The sequence below is a fragment of the Rhinatrema bivittatum genome, chromosome 1 (assembly GCF_901001135.1).
Source record: "Rhinatrema bivittatum chromosome 1, aRhiBiv1.1, whole genome shotgun sequence".
Taxonomy (NCBI): Eukaryota; Metazoa; Chordata; class Amphibia; order Gymnophiona; family Rhinatrematidae; genus Rhinatrema; species Rhinatrema bivittatum.
Genome location: NC_042615.1, coordinates 526,951,312 through 526,975,490, shown reverse-complemented (window position 1 = coordinate 526,975,490; position 24,179 = coordinate 526,951,312). Strand labels below are relative to the sequence as shown.

Here is a 24,179-nt window from a genome sequence, read left to right as displayed (position 1 = left end):
AGAATAGCTTGAGATGAAAGCGTGTCCTCTGAACTCATGACCTCAGCAATCTGTCACGGAGTGTGAGTCCTTGGGCTCTGGTGTAGTTGGAATTACCCACATGCCAAGTTCACGCCAACAGCAGACGGGCACACTGTAGGCTGGGACAGAGAAGAGGCTTCACCTATGCCAGCCTCTTTCCCCACGGATCTTTGGGTTCTGAGGCCCACAGGACTTAGGCGAAAGTTCACATCAAGGAAAGTGGTTCACAGGTTGGGACAAGCGGTGGTCCAGCAGAATCAGGACCCAGATATGGGTCAGGGCACAAGAAATCAGTCAGTAGGAGATAAGGAAGGTGGAAGGACCAAGAAGTCAGGGCTGCAGCAACAAGCAGGCAAGGCAGGACTGGGATCCAGGAGCAAAGTAGGCCAAGGGCAAGGCAGGAGCAAGACAGGGAGTGGAACAAGGCAGGATCCAGATAGCAACAACACTGGCTGACCCAGGAGGACCTGGTGTTAGGCATCAGATTGTAGTTTAGATGGGGTTTAAATGACCAGATCGTGGTGACATCATCCAGTGGCATCATGGGAGCTTCCCGCTGTGGGGCCTTCTTATTGCATCAAGCACATGCACCTAGGGGAGGACAGTGTCAGACTCGGTTGGCATGGCAGTGTCCCTCGATCCATAGAAACATAGAAATGACGGCAGAAGAAGACCAAATGGCCCATCCAGTCTGCCCAGCAAGCCTTCACACTTATTTTTCTCATACTTATCTGTTACTCTGACTGCTGAGTTCAGGGCCCTATTGGTAACTTTATGGTTCTAATTTCCTTCCACCCCCGCCATTGATGTAGAGAGCAGTGCTGAGCTGCATCAAAGTGAAGTATCAAGCCTAATTGGTTAGGGGTAGTAACCGCCACAATAAGTAAACTACCACGATGTTGGTGGCATCCCTGGGTAAGTGAGGCCACCTGTGGCAGCTGAACATTACAGCTTTGTCAACCATTGCCATGTGCATTGTTTTTGCTCCTTTCCACAGAACCTCCCCTCTTACCTCACCCAGTTTCCTACAATAATGTCTTCCCTCTCCTTTCCTTCACCATTTTCACGCTTATATCCAGCCTCTCCTCCTGTCCTTCCAATATCCTCTCCAACAATCCCTTCCTTTATTTATACTCCCTTAAGGCTTCTCTTCTGTTCCGTCTTACCCTCCACATGGCCAGATTTAAGATAACGGCAGCCATAGGCAGAGAACTTAACGTAAGGGTGTCCCTTCTTCCCCTCCCTCTGGAAAACAGAAAGCAGCAGGTGGAGGTCCAGTTCTTGGGCACCTTCAGATTTTGGCACCCAAGGCACATGACTATGTTGCCCATGCCTAAATCCAGCCCTGACCCCCCATAGATTTTCTCTCCTATCACCCTCCCTTCATTTTTCCTCCTTCACCCCCTCCCCTCCATGCACATCCTTGCACCTAACTCTCCTCACCCCTGTGATAATCCTGCTCTACTCATTACTAATTTTGAGCCGTTTACTACCAGCACCATTTCCCATTCTTATCGCAACAGTAAGGAAATGCTGTAGCATTGACATTGTTGCAAGTAAGCAGGTGCAGTAAGGTTCACAGTACTGGCAAGACACACAGATAGGGTTCAGCCCCTGTCCTTCTGTCATCCTGCAGGACACAGCAGAGGAGCTGTGCAGCTGCTTTCTTCTATGTTGTGCGCTCTCTGGTCTTACGCATCCCTCCCCATGTTCCCAGAGTCTCCATGTTAACACTTTCACATTTCCTGTAAATGGTCTTATAGGACGGTAGATTGTTGAGCTTGTATGAGAAAGTTGTTTATTGTAGTTAAAAAAGATTTTTGAAATTCAAATGTGGTCTTCCTTTCTTCCCTTCCTCCCATCTTCTGCTTTTCTTATATAAATTGCTTCTGCGGCAAAGATTTAATTTGTAGCTGATTCACCAGTGAGGTAAACTGCTGATTCTTTACCACCTTACTTAATTAAAGCTTCTTACTATTTAAGCCTATCTGCAAGTCACCTTGTTTAGTTCCTTCCTACTCAGTCATGGCCTTGCTGATGTAACTCAAAACCTTTTGCATTGTTTGTCTGTCTTGAATAGACTGTAAGCTCTGTCCATTGTGTGTATCTGTACAGTGCTGTGTGCATCTAATATGTGCTATACAAATGACTAATAAAATAATGAATGGCAGGTTTTTATAATGTAGTCACTTGCATATGAAGGAATATAATGGGGTCACATAAAGGTTATAACGGCAAGCACCTGGCTTCAGGCTCTACGGAACAGCTGAACCAGTCCTGGCTTTTCAGAGCCTCTTTCAACTCAATCTATGTACAACTCGAATACTGAAGTCAACAGGTCAGGGCTCACTGGTGAAAACAAAAACGTGGAGCTGCCAGTTCCTGCAAGGAGTTTAGACCAGCCCTGGTTTTTGAACTTGCATCTCACTGAATTCTGGGATTTGTAGTCTCTGTTTCTAGTATTTGAAACCAGCGCTGAAGGTACCAGAATGCATCAGCAGGCTGGGGTTTGGTTGGCTTGAAATTTCCCTCCAGGAATTGACTGGGCAGCTATGCACATTCTCTTTCTGTGCCTGCATTATCCAACTGTAAACCATCTGATAATATTTCTAAGCAACACGATTTGAATGATAGGCACTAAGTAAATGAAGATGTGTGTTTTTTGTAACCACAATAAATGATATAGAGTAGTTTGGCTGCCATGCTCATCCACTTGAAGACATTGAAATAATGGTTAACATATAAAAACCAAAAAATGTAAGGTGACCTTTTTATTGGGCTAACAATACATTTCTTGACCTGCTTGCAGGAGCCAACTCTCGCTTCCTCAGCTTAGAACAGAACCTATACAAAAATATCACCTTACATATACAGTATGTACCGGTATGTATATATATATATATATATATTTTTTTTTTGTTTTGTTAATCTTTATTCCCACATAGTAAATGATGGCAGGTAAAGGCCAATTGCCTCAGTCAGTCTTCCCAGGGGGTGGGTTCAGTACAGTTAACAGTAAGAATTACAATCTGATTACACCCCTGAGTATTGGGTCATCCAATGCTGATAAACTGACCCGTGGTGCCAGCCATCGCAGACAGACTGAGCCAGGTAACAGCGACAACAGTTGAGGGGAGAGGGACAGGATGGAATGAGTGGCAGCGAGTGACTGAAACCGTCCGTCAGCAGCAGGGATGGGACAGGGCCAACAGCTGCCAGGTCATTCCTGTAATTCCATGACAAGAAGCAGATTCCATGGGAAGAACTAGAGAGCCGTTGGTAACTTACGGATTCTGTTTATGTCAAATATCTATCAGTACCCAAATGTAGTTTGTATTCCTTTTATCCAGTTCAAAAACTGTAAGCTTCTAAGTCATTTTTTCTAGGTGTTTAGTCTCAGTTGATACAGCTGGAACAGACAGACATCAGCACCATCCCTACAGCCTGAGTGATCTTCTGGTTAGAGCGCAAGATTACAGGGAGGCCTTTGCCTTGCACTATTAATACCAACATCATAATTCATTCCTTGTGTGACCTTGAACAAAGTCCCTTTCCTGTCCTGTGCATACCCTTCCAAATTACTATTGCTACTATGCAAGTCAGCAGTATTCTGTTGTAAGCCTCCAGAATTTCCAGATATCAGGCCAAGGATGATGATGATGCTTTTAAATTGATGGATGTCTTAAAACCTTCGAAGATCACGACCGTGTCTCGTGCTATCCAACTGTCTGATAACAATATGACAGCTGCTCTCTGCCCTTCTGAAACGAAGGTGTTTGCCAAGTGACATGACCATAAAATGCTCCAAGCTTCTGTGTGGAGGACAGATACTGCAGCAGAGATGGCATACACTGCTCCTCATATGTGGTAAACGAGTCTGGCTTTTAGGATAGCCAAACGCTGCAAGTTAATCTGGATCATGGACCAAGGGCATATCTCATGAATATTTATTGTAGAAGTCCTGAAAGTGAGACTTGTTTGTGGCAATCAAGGACCAGAGTTTATCATCTCTGTACTACAATATATACATTTATTTGGTACTTAAAAATATAAGAGGAACACTGGCATGGGATCATAACCAGAAATACCAATATAATCTGACATATAGCAAAACATTCATAACTATACATTTTTGGAACCATTACTTGGGAGTATCTTCTCCTTTTACTGGAAAGGCAGCTTATAAATAGAATAAATAAAAATGAAGGATAAGAGTCTAATCCTCAGCAAAGCCTCAGATTATGCAAAAGTCCCGCAGGAGATGCTAAGGGAGCCCCCAGAATCTCCCATGTGAGTGTCAAGGGTCAACACAGACAGAATCCGCGATTTCATGTTCACGTCTGGCAAACAGTCCTAATGGCTGATAGAGAGTCACTGATTTCTCAACATGCCTCTCTGCAAGGTGGGTTCTGTGACACTGATTATCAGCAAAAAGAAATGAAAACAATAAAACAAGAATAATTAGCTATATTTGTTGCTGTGAGCAACCGGGATGCACATTTTGAGAAGAGTTTAGATTGTCATGTGTAGTTATTTCTACTTTTTTTCTAGGAATTCTTCTGGTCAGTTTCTGCAAAACCCTTCAGGACTTTGTACCAAACATTAATACTGTCCATGATATGTTGGATCTCCTGTACAGCATTCCGATATTTTCTTTATTGCTCGTCCTGCAAAGTTTACCTTTCCTCTCTTCTTTCGTAAGGATGTATATTCGTAGGCCTTCAGTTTGCTGTAATAATCTGAAAATTTATTATAGAGTATGGAGATGGGCATTCCATTTAGGATTATTCCAAAAGCAATGCAGAGAAAAGCAAACAGCCTGCCAAGGTGGGTTTCTGGGAACATGTCCCCATATCCTACTGTAGAGATGCTGACCTGTAAGCAAAATGAAAATATCATATTATCCGATCAGCAGTATGCAACTATATCTACTCCAAGTCTACACAACATACTGGTGGGTTCTCCTTTTAAAACAGTGAAGGATGTTATGTTCCAGAGCTATTACCTAAAGAAATTATCCACCTGAGTTAAATGACTCTTATAATTCAAAAAATTTAATTTTGGGCATCTTTATACACGGCTACCACACACACACCATACAATGTGATATGCATAATAGAGATGTGAATCGTGTCATCAATCGTCTTAACGATCAATTTTGGCTGGGGGGGGGAGGGAATCGGATCGTCACGGTTTTGTTTTTTTAAATATCGTGTAAATCGTAAATCGGGGGAGGGCGGGATAACCGGCACACTAAAACAACCCTAAAACCCACCCCGACCCTTTAAAATAAATCCCCCACCCTCCCGAACCCCCCCAAAATGTCTTAAATTACCTGGGGTAATGGCCATTTTGCAATACGGCAACATGATTCGAGTGCAGGAGGTCGTTCCCGGACCCCCGCTGGACTTTTGGCAAGTCTTGTGGGGGTCAGGAGGCCCCCCCAAGCTGGCCAAAAGTCCCTGGGGGTCCAGCGGGGGTCCGGGAGCGATCTCCTATGCTCGTGACGTCGGGGGACAGGAACCAAAATGGCGCCGGCGCTACCTTTGCCCTGTCATATGACAGGGCAAAGGTAGCGCCGGCGCCATTTCTATCAACGCACCAGTGGCCCAAGAGTGGAAGATCACACCGGGACCCCCCCACTGGACCCCAGGTAATTTAAGACATTTTGGGGGGGTTCGGGAGGGTGGGGGATTTATTTTAAAGGGTCGGGTGGGTTTTAGGGATGTTTTAGTGTGCCGGTTTTCCCGCCCTCCCCCGATTTACGATTTACACGATATTTAAAAAAACAAAACTGCGACGATCCGATTCCCTCCCCCCCCCCCATCAGGATCCCATTCTTACACACACACACACCACCCCAGTCAGGTTACATTTCACACACGCATGCATGCACACACACACACACACACACCACACATCCCAGTCAGGCTCCCATTCACATACACACACCCACACACACACCACATACACACCAGTCAGGCTCCCATTCACAAACACACACAGACCCCCCCACACCTCAGTCAGGCTCCCATTCACATACACACACAATCACATTCCCCAGTCAGGCTTCCATTCTCACACACACACACCCCACTCAGGCTCCCATTTACACACATACCACACACTCCCCAGTCAGGCTTCCATTCACACACATGCACACACATACCACACACTCCCCAGTCAGGCTTCCATCCACACACACACACACACACACACGCATCACACTCAGCAGTCAGGCTCTCATTCACACACACACACACACATCACACTCCCCAGTCAGGTCCCCCTTTCACATTCACACACACACACCACACACCTCAGTCAGGCTCCTATTCACACACACACGCACACACACACACACACACACCCCCCTACCTCAGTCAGGTTCCCATTCACACTCACACTCACACACACACACACACACCTCAGTCAGGCTCCCATTCACACACATACACACACACACACACAATCACCACACACCCTAGTCAGGCTCCCATTCTCACACACATACACACACATACCATTGGAAGCAGATGGGGAAGCCAAGACTGCTGCTCTTCTATGTATGCCAGCCCCTGCACTACTCAAATCTTGTGAGACTAGCACTCCCTCTATGCTGATTTTGTGCATAGCGAGATCAACATAGAGCACATGCTAGCTGCCCATGTTTGTGATAGCGTATGGAGGCACAGTAAACGAGCAGGAAATCGGGCTCCCTCTTCTTTCTTCGACTGCCAGTGAGATGGGTTCCACTGGTGGCCTCTTCTTCTCACTGCAGACCTCCTCTTCTTCTTGGCCACCAGTGGGATGGGGATCTACCTACGGCCTTGCGGGCCTCATCTTCTGCCTCCATTGCCCCTGCAGGTGTTCTGCCCTTTGCAGTTACATGATATGCACACCCGTAGTACCGAGCTTGCTCACATGCGATTTCATCTGTGCCTGCTTCTGTAGCTGGGCCCGGAGTTTTCAGGAGTTCCCAGCGCTGAAAACAAAAATACAAAAAAGGTTCCCGGGCTCCTCCTACAGCCTGGTGCCTGGGGGCCTTGGCCCCCCCCTCCCACGCCACGCCACGCCACGCCACGCCACGCCACGCCACTATTATTCTAACACAAAACATATTTTCCCCTTATTATTTCTCTTCAAGGACCATCGTTCTCTTTGAGGAGAAAGCTGTTCCCAGATCATATTTTCCCATCAATGAATATTTAAGCTTGTTTTCTGACATCCAGAATGCCGTCCCATCATCATTCTGATCCATGGCAGAATGCAGCACCAGTTGTGCCCATTGCTAGTTTCTGAAAGCAGTTTTCACTGAGCTGAACATCAGATCCATCTGTTTATGCTGACACAATAAAAGGCTCTGTTATAAACTAATTCCATTACAACACTTGGCTCCAGAAAAAAGTACTACGCATTACATTTAGCCCTTTTAACACGGCGGATGTTGTGTTCTCACCCCTTTTACAGCTCTTGGTTCTAAATGCCAACTTGTAAGGCTCTGTTTTACAAAGGATTTCAAAGGAATTTCCCTGCACAAAAGGAAGGTGTGTGCTAGTCTTTGCCCAGCACTGTATTTTCTATCTGTTCATATGCAGTGCTCAGAGGCAGACGTAGAGAAAGAAACATGGCCAACTGAACCCTGAAAGAAAATCAGACTTCAGCTAACAAGGTTCTTCATACTGAATCCTGATTTTCCTTTCTATGCAAAATAAAACCATGATGAGGACTAGAACTCAACACACAATTAAGCTCTAGAATTCATAACATTCCTATTATCTTAGCAGGAGATTTTAATCAACCACTTGGTTTGCTTTTAGATAGGCAATGCAAATGTAGGCCTGGTCATTCAAAATCCCTGATATACAATCAGAGCTGGGTCTAGTGCAGGGGTGGGCAATTCCAGTCCTTGAGGGCCACAAACCTGTCGAGGTTTTGGGATATCCTAATGAATATGCATGACACAGATTTGCATACAACTGAGGCAGAGTGCATGCAAATCTCTCTCATGCATATTCATTATGGATATCCTGAAAACCAGACTGGTTTGTGGCCCTTGAGGACTGGAACTGCCCACCCCTGGTCTAGTGGATCCATGGCACCTGTTGCACCAGTCTGGAAGGAAGAATATATATTCTTTACCTTTCCTGTCACATTTATTCTCAAATAGATTTCTTCTTAATCTCTAAGACTCTTCTTCCAGAGATTATTAAGAGTGAAATTCATCCTATTCTAGAGTCAGATCATGCCATTATTACTGTTATGTTTTCCATGCCACAGAGTATGGGGTGTGCTGCCACATGAAGATTCAATACTACACTATTGATGATGATAGCTTTAAGGAAAAACTGTTCTGTTTTGTTCCTGAATTTTATTCCATAAATGATTTGGAGCAAATCCCTGCTCCAATAGTATGGGAAGTGTTCAAGCCTATGATACATGGTGAGATCATTAGTCATGAAGCATATAAAAACAAAGAAAATAATTTAATGTTGATTTTCCTGGAAGGAAAAATTGTGGAATAGAGGCTGAACATATTTGAAAAGGTTCACTGAATGTGCAAACAAATCTCATCAAACTAAAGTATGAATATAATACACTACTCACTACTAAAGTATGAATATAATACACTACTCACTATTTTTATAAAACATTCTCATTATCACATTAGAAATAAAGCAGGCAGACTTCTGGCACAATATTTAGCTATTAAAAAGAATAGAACTAGAATCCATGCAATGAAAACTTACAATAATTCTACTGTCATAAAAGATTATGAAATCCTTTGTCAATTTTAAAAATATTATTAGGAAGTATATACTTCAGAGACAGATATAAACCAAGCAGGTGAGAAATGTGATTTATTTCTTGAAAAATTAAAGTCTCCTTTAATGAACGAGGACCATGAATACCTAGACTCCAAGATAAAAGGAAAAGGAGATTGTATAAGCCATTGACTTTCTGCCCTTAGATAAATCTCCTGTACCTGACGTCCTTTAAAACCTGTTACTTCATAGGCTAAAAATAATATACTATCACTTCTCTCAGTCAGGGAAATAATCCCCCCCTCATTATAGGCTTAGCTGCTGCCAAAACAAAATCAGATTGTCCAGATGCAATCCATTGTCTCATATTTTCATTCCATTTTGCTTTAAGAAAGCCATGAAAACTGGAATCCACTGCAAAAAATATGGGAATCACCATTGATGACTCCTGCCCTTTCTATCCCCGCTAGCCAGGTCCAACCAAATAGGAGCATGGTCAGATAAAGTAATAACTCCAATAGGGGCATCCAATACTCCAGAGAAAACATTTCTAGAGACCAATAGGTAATCAATTCTGCAGTGCGAGGAGTGCACCCTAGATAAATAGGCAAAATCTTTCTCCAGCGGGTGAAGATGCCAAGCGTCAATTACCTATAGTCCTTTTTCCAAAAAATCAATTCCCCTATTTTGGCGGATCTTGTTTCCTCAGGTTGGATTGGATTTATCAACCATTGGATCCCGGACCTAATTAAAGACCCCTTCTATTATTAAACTTTCTTCCATATATGGGCAGAGAAATCTCTTCAAAAAACCTGTGCTCGTAATTGTTAGGCACATAAGGATTGCAGAATACCATCAATTTATGATTCAATTCAGCAGTTAAGATCACATAACTCCTCCTGGGATCATTCATTTCCTGTTTAATTATGAATGGCAATTTTTTTCAGATCAATATAGCCATACCTGCGGATTTTGTGCTTACTCAAGTGAATTTGACCTCCCCTACCCGCCAATGTTTCAACTTCTGGGGTTCCAAATCACTTAAATATGTCTCCTGAAGAAAGACCATGTCTGCTCTTTTTTTATTCAACACAGCCAGGATCTTAGATCTCTTAATTGCTGAATTTATTCCACACAAACATTCCAGGATACAATCTTTACCACACTTGAAGACATTTATTATCCCAACCTACTTAAGTCCCAAGCTTTTGTCTGCCAACTAACCTCTTGCAAGAGAGGGAGCTCTCCCAAAATGAGCTCTCAATCAGTCGCCCATTCCCCCTTTCTAGATTCTAAGAAGAAACAGAAAACCCAAAGTTGTGCCATCTGTGCAATAAAAAGTACACCCTTTCCCTTTTCCTCCCTGCCCCTTCCAAACCCATCATCTTCCTCTCTTTACCAAAACATAGCCCCATCTAACTATCTTAGAGATTTTGCTCCATGCTAAAGACCCTCCCCCTCTCCAACACTCCCCCCTCTCAATCACATCTGTCAGCACGCTTCCTTCCCCTGGTACTAAAATCATACCAACTAGTACTGCTTCATACAGTGCAATAGGTAAAATAGAAATAGCTTGGAAAAGCTTCTTCAAACCTCTGTTCAATGAACATAAGATTAACACACAACAGAATGCATAAAATTCAACTAATTGGCCTTGAGTATTTTTCCACCGTTCCACGTGTTATCTTCTACTAGGTGTAACATTCTGTGCAATTATTACCTCTGTATATTCCCTGGTTCCTGTGTATTGACAGAGTACATCTGGTATAAAACTGCAGTGCTGTGAGAACTTCCAGCGCAAAATAGCTCCCGGCCTTAAAATAAATCAAAGATCCACAGTCCATTCGCTTTCTATTTCAAGTAGTGGGCCAGGGTGGGTATCCCCCTCCCCTGTTTCCAAAGCATCCAAAAATATTTTTGCTTCCAAGGCCATGTTGAACCATTTCACATCGTCCTTGTAGGCCACTCTAAGTTTAGCTGGATATAGTAGGGCCGACCTGTAGTTAAGTTTAGGCATGTCTGCTACAGGACACTTCCAGTTCCCCTCCCACTTCACTTCACGATCCTAAGTTTAGGAAGAGATGACCTGCTCTCCACTGAATTTGACTTTTATTTATCAGATTTGGCAGGAATAGCATTAAGAAGATAACAACAATACATGTCTCTAACATCCTAGCCTCTAAGCACCAGTTTACCCTAAAGAAAGTTTTGTATCATGGGTGGTTTCAAACATGCCATAAACCTTAGCCTGCCTAATATATTATTACTTATGGCTAACTTACTTACCTCTGGTCCAAACTTCAGGCGATTTCCCTCTGTTTACCTCTGAAGCAGGCTCTGGCTGGAAGTCTGAAGAACCATCTGGGAAGGAGCCTTGCTTCTGGATTTGGTACTGGCAGAGCTGCTGGGCTGCTCTTGGCTCCTCACTGCCTCAGACTTCACGTTACTGTCTGACCCCAGGCAGGGTGCCTCCTTTCTCGCCGGTCTCCTGGCCATGCCTAATCTTCTCCCCCCTCAATAGCAAGGGGTGTTGGGTTGCTTTGGATCTGCTCTCTTTCTCCTTATTTGCCCCCCATCTTATACTTTCCCACTGATAAATATGCATAAGTGCATGCATAATCATGTAGTGGTGGAGGGTCTTTGCCGCATTGCAGGTCTTTTCCTCCCTCCCCTTTTCTTTGGGGGTCCTGCCACTAAGGCTGTCAGCCACATTAGCTTTTTCTCTGTTTCAGAATGCTCCCTCTTCATCCAAGGGTCGGAGTCCCTCTGACCTCTGATCTTCCCTTAACTGATCTGTGACTTCTGCTTATGAGCTTAAGTTGCTGCATCCTCCCTCTTCTTTGGTTTCATTTACACAAGAGCTTACGAACAGGCAGATCTTGATAAGTATCCTTAAGTTCTGGTTTAAAGTTCTTATCTGAGCAAAGTTTCTTTTCTTTAGCTGTGACAGTGTTTTAGCCTGTCAATATACTTGTCTGCATCCCTTTTTGGCTATTATGATTCATATTAGGTACTTTCAGTGGTTAAACATGGGATATCTCCCTACAGATTGGATGCCCAGCTGGAACAGTTTGGAGAAGATGGGAGCAAATTCTCTTCTCTGTGTGGATAATTTCGAAGAATAATCCTGAAAGACCGGGATCTTTTATCCGTTGTATGTTAACTATTTCCCAGTGTGAATTGCTTGTTGAATTTCCCATTTTTGGGCAAAATTGAACACTCAAGCTATTACCACTCTTGGACTGTCAGAATTCTCCTTTTTAGGCTCCGAATGATGGGCTTGCTCAATGCAGAGATCCCCGTATTTACTAGAAATGTTCAGCTTGCAAGGTAGCCATGATTCCAAAAAACTTAATAACTCACAGTCCTCCATCGTTTCTGGTATGCCCATGAATCTTAAACTATGTTGGCGAGATCTGTTTTTTAGGTCTTCCAGCCATTCCTCTTGCTTTTCCAAGGTTGTTTGCATTGCTATGATGTCAGTCTGCATTGTGTGGAGGCCATCATGCACATCTGATATGTTCTGCTCCATTTTGGCCATGTGCCACTCAAAACCAGACAAAGATGTGGAAACTTCATCTAACATATCAGCTGTTTTTTGAGCTCCGGTTCTAATATGGCTATCCCCACCAATTTAAGCTCACTGACCGCCGGCAGTTTAGCTCCATCCTGCTCATGGTCCACTTGTCCGTCGGCCATCTTGGGAGATGCTGGCTTGTACTTTTCCCTTTCTTTGTCCTTTTTAGCCAGCCTAGTCAACATTGCCAAGTCTGAATGATTCCCAGAGAAGTCTGGTCTTGCCCGAACTTTAAATCAAAGTTTTCGCTTGCAAAAAAATGCCAATGGCAGTGGGTAGGAAGCAGGGGGGCCCAAGAGAGCAGAATCCTATTCTGCTCCACTCACAGCAATTAGTGATCTTGTGTAGCTGAGTTTAAAAAGTTTTGGAAAAGTTCCTGTAGGAGAAATCCATAAACTGCTATTAATCAAGTTGACTTAGGCAAAAGCCTCTGTTTATTACCAGCTTTAGTAGCATGGGATCTATTTCATGTTTGGGGTCTTGCCAGGTACTTGTGACTTGTAAACAGGATACTGGGCTTGATGGACCCTTAGCCTGACCCAGTATTGCATAACTTGTGTTCTTATGTTCTTGCAGGTAGATTTTAAAAGCGTTGCTCACGCAAAAATGGCCCTATACGCGTGTATGTGGGCTGCATGCGAGCAATGTAAATTTTAAGAAATCAGGAAGTACACGCTTCAAGAATAAGGAGGCGAAACAGACGACTACTGGAAAGTCTTTAAGCTTCTAGCTCTGGGCAAGGAAGGGCGACAGAAAAACAGCTTCCTTCTCTTGATAGTTTGACAAAAATCAATCTGGGAAAACCTTCTCTTTACTGACTGGTCACTGCAATCTCCTCTTCAGTTGGGTGAAGAGGTTCACAGCCTGCCAGGAATAGCACAGGTCAAAACTGCAAAAATCTTTCTGCTTTTCTCTCCTTTCCCTCCAGTCCAGTTCTGGGGATCTGGCAGGACAGTGTCTCACCCTTCTGTGTTAAGCTGTGGACCAGGGCCGGAGAAACCACTAGGCAAGCTAGGCCGATGCCTAGGGTGCTGAGACTTAGGGGGCGCCGCGGCAGGCAGCAGAATTTTGAAAGGGCTTGCCCTGCCTCCCCCCCCCCAGTGCCACCCTCCCGACGCCCCCCCTGGTGGTCCAGCGGAGGGCTGAGGAGCGATCTGCCACTCCCGGGGCCTCAGCTGCCACTAAGCAAAATGGCGCCGGTGACCTTTAGCCCCTACCATGTGACAGGGGCCAACCAATGGCACCGGTAGCTCCTGTCACATGGTAGGGGCTGAAGGCCACCGGAGCCATTTTGGTTATTGGCAGCCAAGGCCCCGGGAGCGGCAGATTGCTCCTGGGCCCTCCACTGGACTACCAGGGGGGTGTCAGGAGGGGGGCACCGGGGGAGAGGTAGGGCGAGTCAGGGGCTTGCTGCCTGCTGCGGTGCCCCCTAAGTCTCAGTGCCTGGTCTCCGGCTGCACCGATCTTCTTTCTGTGTGTGAGTATGTGTTGTGTATGTGAGAAAGGAATGATGCTTCTGTGTGTGTGTATGTGGTGTGTATGTGAGAAAGGAATGGTGCTTCTGTGTGTGTGTATGTGGTGTGTATGTGAGAAAGGAATGGTGTTTCTGTGTGGGTGTATGTGGTGTGTATGTGAGAAAGGAATGGTGTTTCTGTGTGGGTGTATGTGATGTGTATGTGATGTGAGAAAGGAATGGTGCTTCCTTGTGTGTTTATGTGAGAAAGGAATGGTGCTTCTGTGTGTGTGTATGTGGTGTGTATGTGAGAAAGGAATGGTGCTTCCTTGTGTGTGTATGTGAGAAAGGAATGGTGCTTCTGTGTGTGTGTATGTGGTGTGTATGTGAGAAAAGAATGGCGCTTCTGTGTGTGTGTATGTGGTATGTATGTGAGAAAGGAATCTGCCAGTTTAAAAAAATGAAATGTGATAATACATATATTTCAACTTTTGTGCTGGTAGTGCAACTTTTGAAAAGTTGGATGAAAGATGAAATTACTGAATTTTAAGCATCCCTGTTCCGGAAAATAAAATTTAACTTAAAGTGGGTAGAGACCAATACTAAAGAAAAAAAAATTAAAGTATTTAAAATGTTCATCTCAGCAAAATCACAAATTTAAGATACTGATGCCAGGTGGGGCTTGTTTTTTGGGTTTTTTTGAAGCATAATTTAAGCATGAAGACTAGAATCTGAAACGGTTTTGCTTTTTTTTTTTTTTAGCCTTTAGAAAATGTATATTTTTAAATGACTAAGACTGGAATCTTCCCATTTAAAAGGGAAGCTGACTAAGGATGTCTTTCTGTTCCATATCTTCCACATGAATAATCATATGACTGATAGTTTGAAGAAAAACACTTGCTTTATTGCCTGAAAGCGTAGAACAAGAGAAGCTGTACGGTGTGGGTGGCTGTCCCTTGGGAGGACAGAACCTGAAGGAAGGGTGTCATTTCGCCTTCTGATAGGAATGTGGTTTTCTTATTTAATGGTTGGGAGCATCACTTTCACTTTTAGTAAAAGTGAAAAATGCTGCAAGTCTGAAAGCAAAGTGCTTCTGTGAGTGTAATGTGTATGTGAGACAGGGAGGGTGCTTCGTGTATGTGAGACAGGGAGGGTGCTTCTGTATGTGTGTGTGTGGTGTATATGTGAGAGAGGGAGGGTGCTTCTGTATGTGTGTGTGGTGTATATGTGAGTCAGGGAGGGTGCTTGTGTGTGTCAATGTGTGTGTGCGAGAGAGATGGAGCATGTTTTTGGCTGGCTTGTGGCTGTGAGAGAGGGCATGTGTGTGATTGAGCCTGTTTGTGAGATAGAACATGTGTGTGATTGAGAGCTTGTGTGTAAGTGAAATAGAGAGAGCATGTGTATGATTGAAAGCCTGTGTGTAAGTAAGAGAGAGCGAGGGCATTGTGTGATTGAAAGAGATTGGCCAGAGAGGTGATGTGTGTATGTGTGAGAGAAACTGATCAGGGAGATGACTGGTATGTGTGTGCTTGTGTGTGTGTGAGAGAGAGAGAGAGAGAAAGACTGGTTGGAGAAATGATTGGTGTGTGAGAGACAGAAACTGGTCCTGAGGGTGTGACTGGTGTGTGAGTGTGAGAGACAGAAGAGACTGATTGTGGTCCCTAAGGAAGAGGACTGTGAGGACAGCTTCAGCAGCTACTGCTGCTTCTGGTGTGGCCTGCAAGGGAAAGGAGTAGGAGAACTGATGGAGAGGGTAAGTAAAGCTGGCTTTTTAAGTTCATTTTTCTTGATTGACTACCATTTTAATTATTGGGTAGTATGTGATGTGTCTGCTGTTTGAAATATTTTATTGGTGTTTGGTAAAGCTTTCAAAATTTGCATGAGTCTTTATTATTGGATATTCTATTCATCAGCTGTTTTGAAATTATTTTATTTGTATGATTTTATAATTATGATTAATGATTTATATATCTTGATTTTATTGATTTGTTTCACGAGGAATGGTGACATTTTTGTTTTTCCATTGTTACACTGTATAGAGTCTGGTGTGATGCGTTTTACAGTTCAGTTTTTGTCTGCACATTTCTATTTATACTTTATGTGGCTTTATTCTGTATTTGGTGAGGGTTTGTGTTCTGCATGCAAAGACTGAGATGAAGCATTCTTTTAGCATGTGGTTTCTCTGTAGGGATCTGTAGTAGCTTGGCCTGTTCTGTTTTCCCGATAGGAGGTGTATTGATATTTTAGATTCTGGTGTAATATTTGTGGTATTCTTTTTCATAGGTGGGGTTGTTATTCTTTGAGTGTTGGCAAATAGTACTGTGTTGAAACGGGAGGACCATGCCGAAAAATATCACAATAGGTATGATGCCATATAAATTCCAAGATGCAAAGTTTTCTTGTTGGCATCACAACAGTGCATGAAATTATCACAACAACTTGTATATTAATTTTACCTCAGAATGTCATTTTTCATGTAAAATATGTTATAAATGCATAATTTAAAATTGTATATGGAGAGGGAGTGCCAGACTGTAAGGTTTGCCTAGGGTGCCTAATACCCTTGCACCGGCCCTGCTGTGGATCTATCTTGGAGAGCACACTGAAATCACTCTTTTTCCCTCAAAATCAAATGTACACTAGAGCTAACTCCCCCTAATGGACTAGTAGATCATCACTCATACATAAGCTTCTGGGGGAGGTCCTATGTAGGAATGCTGTCTGCACCTAAACTGATGTTAATCCTAAGGGCTAGAAGCTAGGGCCAACTAGTGGCTGACCAGGGACTTACCAGAATTTATTAAAGTTTTATATTGCTCTTTATATGAGTTTTATCTTTGGATTTGTTCTAATACAAATTCCTATGTTTTATATGTTTTAAAATAATGGATTTATTGCTGTACCCCACAGGGGGCAAGTATTTAGGACCTGCAGGTTATAAATGTTTTAAAACAAAATATCTAAATTGATAAATGCATAGATATCCATATTTTCATAGATTGAACATAAATCTAAATATACATAAAGACAAAAAGATTCATACAGATAAAAACAAATAACAATAAAGGCAGGCAAAAATAGAGATTAAAAAAAAAATGAAGACAGACAAAATAGATGTATAAAATGTATAAACCAACCCAATGAATCCACCTGATGAACAGTCACTCTACTAAACTCCATGGATCAGAACCAGACTGAACAATTTGCCACCCCATTGAAGCTATCCGCCGGCACACTCCCCTAAAGCAGGTGGAAGAAGACTCCTCTTTGGCCTGAATATCTGACGCCATCAAACTTTAATACCTTAGGCAGTTGCCTATATAACCTATTCCTAAAACTGGGTGTTAGGGAGTCAGCTCTCTGGCCACTTCAGGAGCCCTTTCGGATTGCTATTGGCGATGTGGATCCCCTGAGTCTAGAGGTAGCAGAATGCGCTGCACGGGTGAACCTGTGTGGCCACCCTGACCACGGGCGGAAATGCGTGGGAAGAAACAATAAGCACTTCATCTGTAATGGCCGCCGTTCTCACAGGTTGAGCCCTTAGTGCGGACGGTCGGCAGGATTTAGGCGGTTCTCAGTGCATAGCAAAAAAGAGAGGGTCCAGGTCCGAGTGCAGGTCGGGGCAGGCAATGAGCAGCAGGGTCCAGAAGGCAGTCCAAGGTCATGGCAGGCACTGGGCAAATCAGAAGTTGGTTCCAGAACTGGAATCAAAACCAGGAAGACAGCAAAGAGGAGCCAACTGACAAAGGGCAGGGAACCAGGAGCAGGACAAGATACAACCACAAGGACTGGAACACAGAGACAGGGCCAGGAAGACAGAGGCAGAAGACACAAACTAGCACCACACACTAAGGAGGAGGCTACTCAGGAGACCTGTTGCCAAGGTACCACCTGGTTGCAAGAGACTTCCTTATATTCTCCTGGAGGATGTGACATCATCAGCCAGCACCACAGGAAGTCCCTGCTAGAGGACCTATAAAGACCATCCTTGGTCCTTGGAACAGCATGCTGTCAGAGGCTATGTTGGAGCTGCTTCAAATCAGAGATGAGGGGCTTTGCACAGGGAGGCAGGTGGCGCCTAACATTGGGCCTGCCATGGATCACGAAAATTAAAACTAAATCTAAATAGTCAGGACTTTTCAAAACAATAACCTACATAAATTAAAGATAAATGGTTATTCATATATGTGTTAAAATATTCATTGCTTTGAGATGTCATTTTAACAAGGGCCATACCAACCTATCAGAGCTTCGGGCATGCCCTGGTGGGCTGGTGCAGCCAATCACATAGGTTGGTGTTGCTCACCGTGATCCCATGCCTGCAGAGCTGTTGCACCCAATACCAACTCGCAGCAGCTCTTCTCAGAGACTTGTAATTGCAGAGGTGGCCATGGTAGAGTGGAGCCTGCTCTTCCCCTCTCTACTCCAGAAGTGATCTGTTCCTCCAGGGCTTAAAAAATGTAAAAGGAAGCCATGTGAAACCCTAGTAGCGTACAACAATGGAAAAAAATATATGAAACAACAAACAATAAAATCAAGAAATGTAAATCAAATGTAAATCAACAATTATGATACATCCATAATAATAAAAAGAATAAATATTTTGAAACAGCTGTATAGAACTTCATTAATTAAAAACTCATATATACATGTTTTTAAATGTCCCAAACACAAATAAAATATTTTAAAACGGCAGGCATATCAAATAGCATCCACACAGCACCATGATGACAGGAAACATACCTGCTACTTCCCCTCACATTCCCCTCACATTCTGCCTCTGCTCTTCTCTGTTGGCAGGAGACAGCCAACAGATCTCCTCTGTTGCTGCCTCACCATTGGCTGAAGGCTTCCCACTGCTGTTATGCTCAGTGTGGCAAAAATCCCCCAAAACACCCCCCCCTCCCAGCCCTGCTAAGCTACCGCCAACAATTAATGCAAGTAAAAACTTTTTTTGCAATTTATTCAGAAGCCAAGGGGCTGAAGCGTGAAAGAAATTGCTAGTGAGTGTTTGAGCAAGCATGCACATGTGTGTGTATGAGAAAGCGCATATAAGCATGCGTGTGCGGGAATTTGTAAGTGTACATAAAATGTGTGAGTGAGCATGTGAGTGTGTGAAAAAAAGCATGTGAGCAAGCATATATCTGTATAAACTGAGAGTGTGTTAAGTGTGAAAGTGTGTGAGAGTACATATGTCTGTGAGTATGAGGAGCATGTGTGAGCATGACAGAGAACATATGAGTGTACATGTGTGTGAGTGTGAGAGAACATGTGTGAGCAAACATACATATGTGAAAGCATGAGAGAGTATGTGAGAGTAAGTGTGCATGTGCATGAGCAAGAGACAGAGTGGGCATGTGTGTGAGCATCTATATGTGGAAGCGAGCATGCATGTGTGGGAGAGTGAGTGTATATGTGAGTGCATGAGAGTGTGTGTGTGTGAGAGAGAGAGCACATGAGAAAAAGCATATATGGCAGCATGCATGTGTGTGTGTGTGTTTGTGTATTAGTGAGCGTTTGTGAGTAAGCATATGAGTGTAAGATTGAACATGTGTTTATATGAGAGAAAGTGGAGAAAGTTTGTGAGTCTGCCCCCTCCCCCCCCCCCCAACTAATCCATGACAATCTTCGGGTAGCTGGAATCAAAGGCTCCTAGATTTTGAGAGCGGGAATTTTTTTTTATCCTTATTCATTTTAATTATTGGATGCTATTTGATATATCTGCTGTTTTAAAATATTTTATTTGTGTTTGGGACATTTAAAAACATGTATATATGAGTTTTTAATTAATGAAGTTCTATACAGCTGTTTTGAAATATTTATTCTTTTTATTATTATGGATTTATTATAATTACTGATTTACATTTCTTGATTTTATTGTTTGTTGTTTCATGCATGTTTTTCCATTGTTGTACTCTATTAGGGTTTCACAGGGCGACTGCAGCTCTGTTTGCTCACCCCTGGTCTCAGGTATGCTTTACTACTTAGTAATTTAGAAAAAATGTGAAACTGATGTTGGAGATATTTTGACTCAATTCTGCCAGGCTCCAGGGCACATGATGTACCTCGCAAGGATCAGTTTGGCTTGCTTTTGTGAGCTGTTGAAGCATGCACTGCAGGGAAAGCTGACAAGGGAGTCATATTACCCCGTGGACTTGTTCTGAAAAAATTCCCTGATCTGATATTTTCCTGCAGTCCGCCTGTGCATTTTAACACAATTTGGATGCTAAACTAGAAAGTTTAAAAAACCTTGAGGAAGGTGTTTGCTGCTACAGAAACATGGCCCACATGGTAAATGTAATGATATAACCTAAAATGAATGGTTAAAAAACATAACAAACCCAAGGAACTGTCAAGGCACTAACTGGTCATATTTAATCTAAATGTCCCCAAACTGGCTCCAGCTTGGCATTCTTTAAAATGATGTTTGAGTGCCTTTACAGATATATACTACAGTCAGGATGCCATTTATTTCAGATTTGGAAAGGACAAGAAAATTATTTTTTTGTAAGAAAACAAAACAAAAGAGGAATATAATTATAGATGTGTGACCAGCAAAACATATGAGCTAAGCTAACCTTGCCTAAGTTACTAGTACATGAATATCCAATTTATCTTAAATTTATTAACATTATCGTTAAAAAAAAATCTTGGCTATTCAGCTTTAATTTTTGTGATTAACGGAATTTGGTAGATGTAGGCATAAAAATTGCTATTTATTTTGTCAAGTTTAAACACACTTCTTCAAAAGCTCAAGCTGAGGACAGTTATACAGAGAAACAGAAGAACTGCAAACATGTGTCTAAACACTTACTGCTGCCCACCACCAGGCATGGGGCATGCTGGTGAAGTTGGTGCCAGAGACGTCGTGCTCAACAGTGTAGACCATGGCAGAGAAAGCGAAGACGCCCAGGGTGATAAAGAGCAACAGGCAGCCCACCTGCTGGTAGCACTGGCGCAAGGTGAAGCCGAAGGCGCGCAGCCCTGTCGAGTGGCGCGCCAGTTTTAGGATGCGGAAAATGCGCAGGAGCCGCATGATGCGCAGCACCTGTCCCACCTTGCCCACGCGTCCCACAGCCTCAATCTCGTGCTCATGTGCCGAGCCTGCCCCGCGGGCATCCTTGTCCACAAAATGCTCAAGCAGCAGCTGGAGGTAGAGGGGCAGGATGGCGATGAGGTCAACTGCATTGAGCGCGCTGCAGGCAAAGCGGCGCAGGTCAGGCGTGGAGAGCAGGCGCAGCGCGTACTCAAGCGTGAAGAAGGCGATGCAGAGCGTCTCCACGTGCTCCAGGTAGGGGCGGCAGTGGCTGCCGTCGCTGCCGCCGTGCCGCTCCTGCATCTCCTCCACGGTATTGAGGGTCATGGCCCCCACGGAAACGAGCACGAAGAAGCTGGAGGCCACGGCCACGGCCTTGGCGGCAATCGACGAGGAGGGCTTCTCCATCAGGTTCCAGAGGCGGCGGCGCTGGCCGTGGAAAGGCAGCTCGTCCCCACCTCGCCATGCCTCGTGCGCCTCGACCTCGGCACGCAGCTCGCGCTGCACCTTCAGCTGCTCGCGCAGCTCATCCTGGCGCTCCTCGAACAAGATGCGGCAGCAGCGAGGCGCGTGCCGCAGGCGCACCCCCCAGTAGTGCAGCTCCTCCAGGAAGTTGCGTGGGCAGAACCTGTCCCGTGGCCACAGCACTCCCGTGCGGTAGAAGTTGTATACGTGATGGAAGACCGCCGGATCCCGGTCAAAGAAGTACTCGTCGGCAGGTGGCCCTGCATAGTCGTCACACAGGTCCAGCTGGCGCCGCCGGTCTGGGTAGGTGGCCAGACGGCCGATGCGAGTCTTTGGGTGGCTGGCTGCCAGTCTGTAGGCCAAGTGGTAGATGGTGCCACCCACATTCAGGTTCAGAGTGTGGCTGTTGCAGAGCAATAGGGAGGCTGGTGGCAGCTCTGGGTACTTGCTAGTGTTGCCGTCATCACCAACTTTCTCCTCCTCCTCCTCATTTTCCTCATTCTCATCCTCAATATAGTAATTGTCGTTACCCAGGGCTGGCTCCTTACGTGGCCCTCCCTCCTGTTGCTCATCGCCTTTTGTTTCTCCCTTGCCCAAGGAAAACTGGGAGATTCTCCTTTGGGAGAATTGGAGCATGGTCTGACCACTCTGAATGATTGGATTTTCAGGGGGCAGGAGCGATAAACCAGAAGATGGACTTTTTTGCAGGAAGGAAGGAAGCCCTTGGGTATAGTCAGTGTGTACTGCAGCTTAACTGCCCTGGTCTTCAGCTGTGACACCTCGCTTGCTGCCCATGTTATAGCCACAGGGGGTAGTGCTGTAATCTTTTGCTGACAAGGGAAGACCTGAGCTTTTTGAAGAGGATTTGGAGTGTGTATTATCCTCTTACAGCCTGGTTGTCACTGTGTTTGGTGACCTGCAGTGATACAGATCCATAAAAATGCCTTTCAATCACTAAATATGCAGAACTTGAGTAGTAAGACAGAGCCAGCGCACCTCTGATACATTGTAAGGAACACAAATTATTTTTTTTTCGTGCTGTTTTAGAAAGCTAGTCACATCTACATTAATCCAAAAGTTGTGATTAGTTATTTGATGCTTATTTCTAGATCTTCAAGATGACCACTAACCCTAGTATGCCAGTCTTTGGACGCATGGTCAGATCTGAGTTGTGGGGGGTCTTGTTATTTTCTGACAGCCTACTTAATTTTAACTTTTACAATACTTCTAGGAATCGATTCACTGGTGCAGTTGCACTGAGCATTCTACTAGAGTGATTGCTATGTCAAAATAATATTGTGCAAACACAGAAGCACACCATTTCCATCTCTCTCATTTCCTGTATTTATAATACCTTGTGGTTCGTCATCTGTAGGAATCAAAACCTTATTTCTTTTCCCAGTGTTTTCCCAACCAGCGTGCCTTCAGACCTGATCAGGTGTGCCATATCCAGATCAGCACCCAGGCACTGCTCTCAGCACCTTGCAGCAAAGAGATACCAGCAGTAGCTCTTAAATTTGTAGAAGCACCTTTCTGAGAACATGTGTAATCATGCACGTCTCTTTTTTCTAGCTATAACAAGAGGTCTGGAGTGTGGTAATAAATGGGCAGCATGCAGCCAGGCATGGAGAGCTGGGCCCCCTGGTTACAGCACACACAGGGGTAGATTTTAAAAGAAGCGCGATCAGCCTACTTTTGCTTGCGCATCAGACTCAAGCAAAAGTACGCTGGATTTTAGTAGATACGCGCGGAGCCGTGCGTATCCACTAAAATCCCTGGATCGGCGCGCGCAAGGCTATTGATTTTGTATAGCCGGCGCGCGCCGAGCCGCGCTGCCTAACCCGTTCCCTCCAAGGCCGCTCCGAAATCGGAGCGGCCTCGGAGGGAACTTTCCTTTGCCCTCCCCTCACCTTCCCCTCCCTTCCCCTACCTAACCCACCCGCCCGGCCCTGTCTAAACCCCCCCCTTACCTTTGTCGGGGGATTTACGCCTCCCGGAGGGAGACGTAAATCCCCGCGCGCCAGCGGGCCTCCTGCGCGCCGGGCCGCGACCTGGGGTCGGGTACGGAGGGCGCGGCCACGCCCCCGGACCGCCCCGGGCCGTAGCCACGCCTCCGTACCCGCCCCCAAAACGCTCCCGACACGCCCCCGAAACGCCGCGACGACTGGGCCCGCCCCCCGACACGCCCCCGACACGCCCCCCTCCGAAAACCCCGGGACGTACGCGAGTCCCAGGGTCCGCGCGCACCGGTAGGCCTATGTAAAATAGGCTTACCGGCGCGCAGGGCCCTGCTCGCGTAAATCCGGGCGGATTTACGCGAGCAGGGCTCTTAAAATCCGCCCCACATTGCACACAGAATCTCATCTTTCCCATAAGAACATAAGTTGTGCCATACTGGGTCAGTCCAAGGGTCCATCAAGCCCAGCATCCTGTCTGCAACAGTGGCCAATCTAAGTCACAAGTACATGGCAAGTACCCAAACATGAATTAGATCTCAAGCTACTATTCCTTACTGATTAATAGCAGTTTAAGGATTTTTCCACTAGGAGCTTATCCAAACCTTTTTTAAACTCAGTTATGCTAACTGCCATAACCACAACCTCTGGCAATGAATTCCAGAACTTAACTATGTGCTGAGTGAAAAAGAATTTCTTCGATTTGTTTTAAATGAGCTACTTGGAAAGCCCCCTAGTCCTTCTGTTATTAGAGAGAGTAAATAACCAATTTACATTTACCTGTTCAAGTCCTTTTATGATTTTGTAGACTTCTATCATATCCCCCCTCAGTCATCTCTTCTCGAAACTGAACAGCCCTAACCTCTTTAGCCTTTCTTCATAGGGCTGCTGTTCCATGCCCCTTATT

The 24,179-nt window shown here is 44.7% G+C and overlaps 1 protein-coding gene across 1 annotated transcript; it reads right to left on the bottom strand.

Annotated features, from left to right (window-relative positions):
- Window positions 1–4,623: 4,623 nt before the first annotated feature.
- Window positions 4,624–21,953, bottom strand: KCNV2 (potassium voltage-gated channel modifier subfamily V member 2). Its single transcript, XM_029616063.1, has 2 exons — window positions 20,631–21,953; window positions 4,624–4,896 (listed from the first exon to the last, which is right to left on the bottom strand). Exons 1-2 carry the CDS (start codon window positions 21,951–21,953, stop codon window positions 4,624–4,626), a joined length of 1,596 nt encoding a protein of 531 aa, XP_029471923.1.
- Between the last annotated feature and the right edge of the window lie 2,226 nt (window positions 21,954–24,179).

Excerpts from the sequence above, each read along its gene's own strand:
- KCNV2 (XM_029616063.1), bottom strand. The coding sequence starts at position 21,953 with ATGCTCCAATTCTCCCAAAGGAGAATCTCCCAGTTTTCCTTGGGCAAG. Across the intron at positions 4,897-20,630 it reads ATGCCTGGTGGTGGGCAGCA|GTCAGCATCTCTACAGTAGG; the intron begins GTAAGTGTTTAG and ends TTTTGCTTACAG.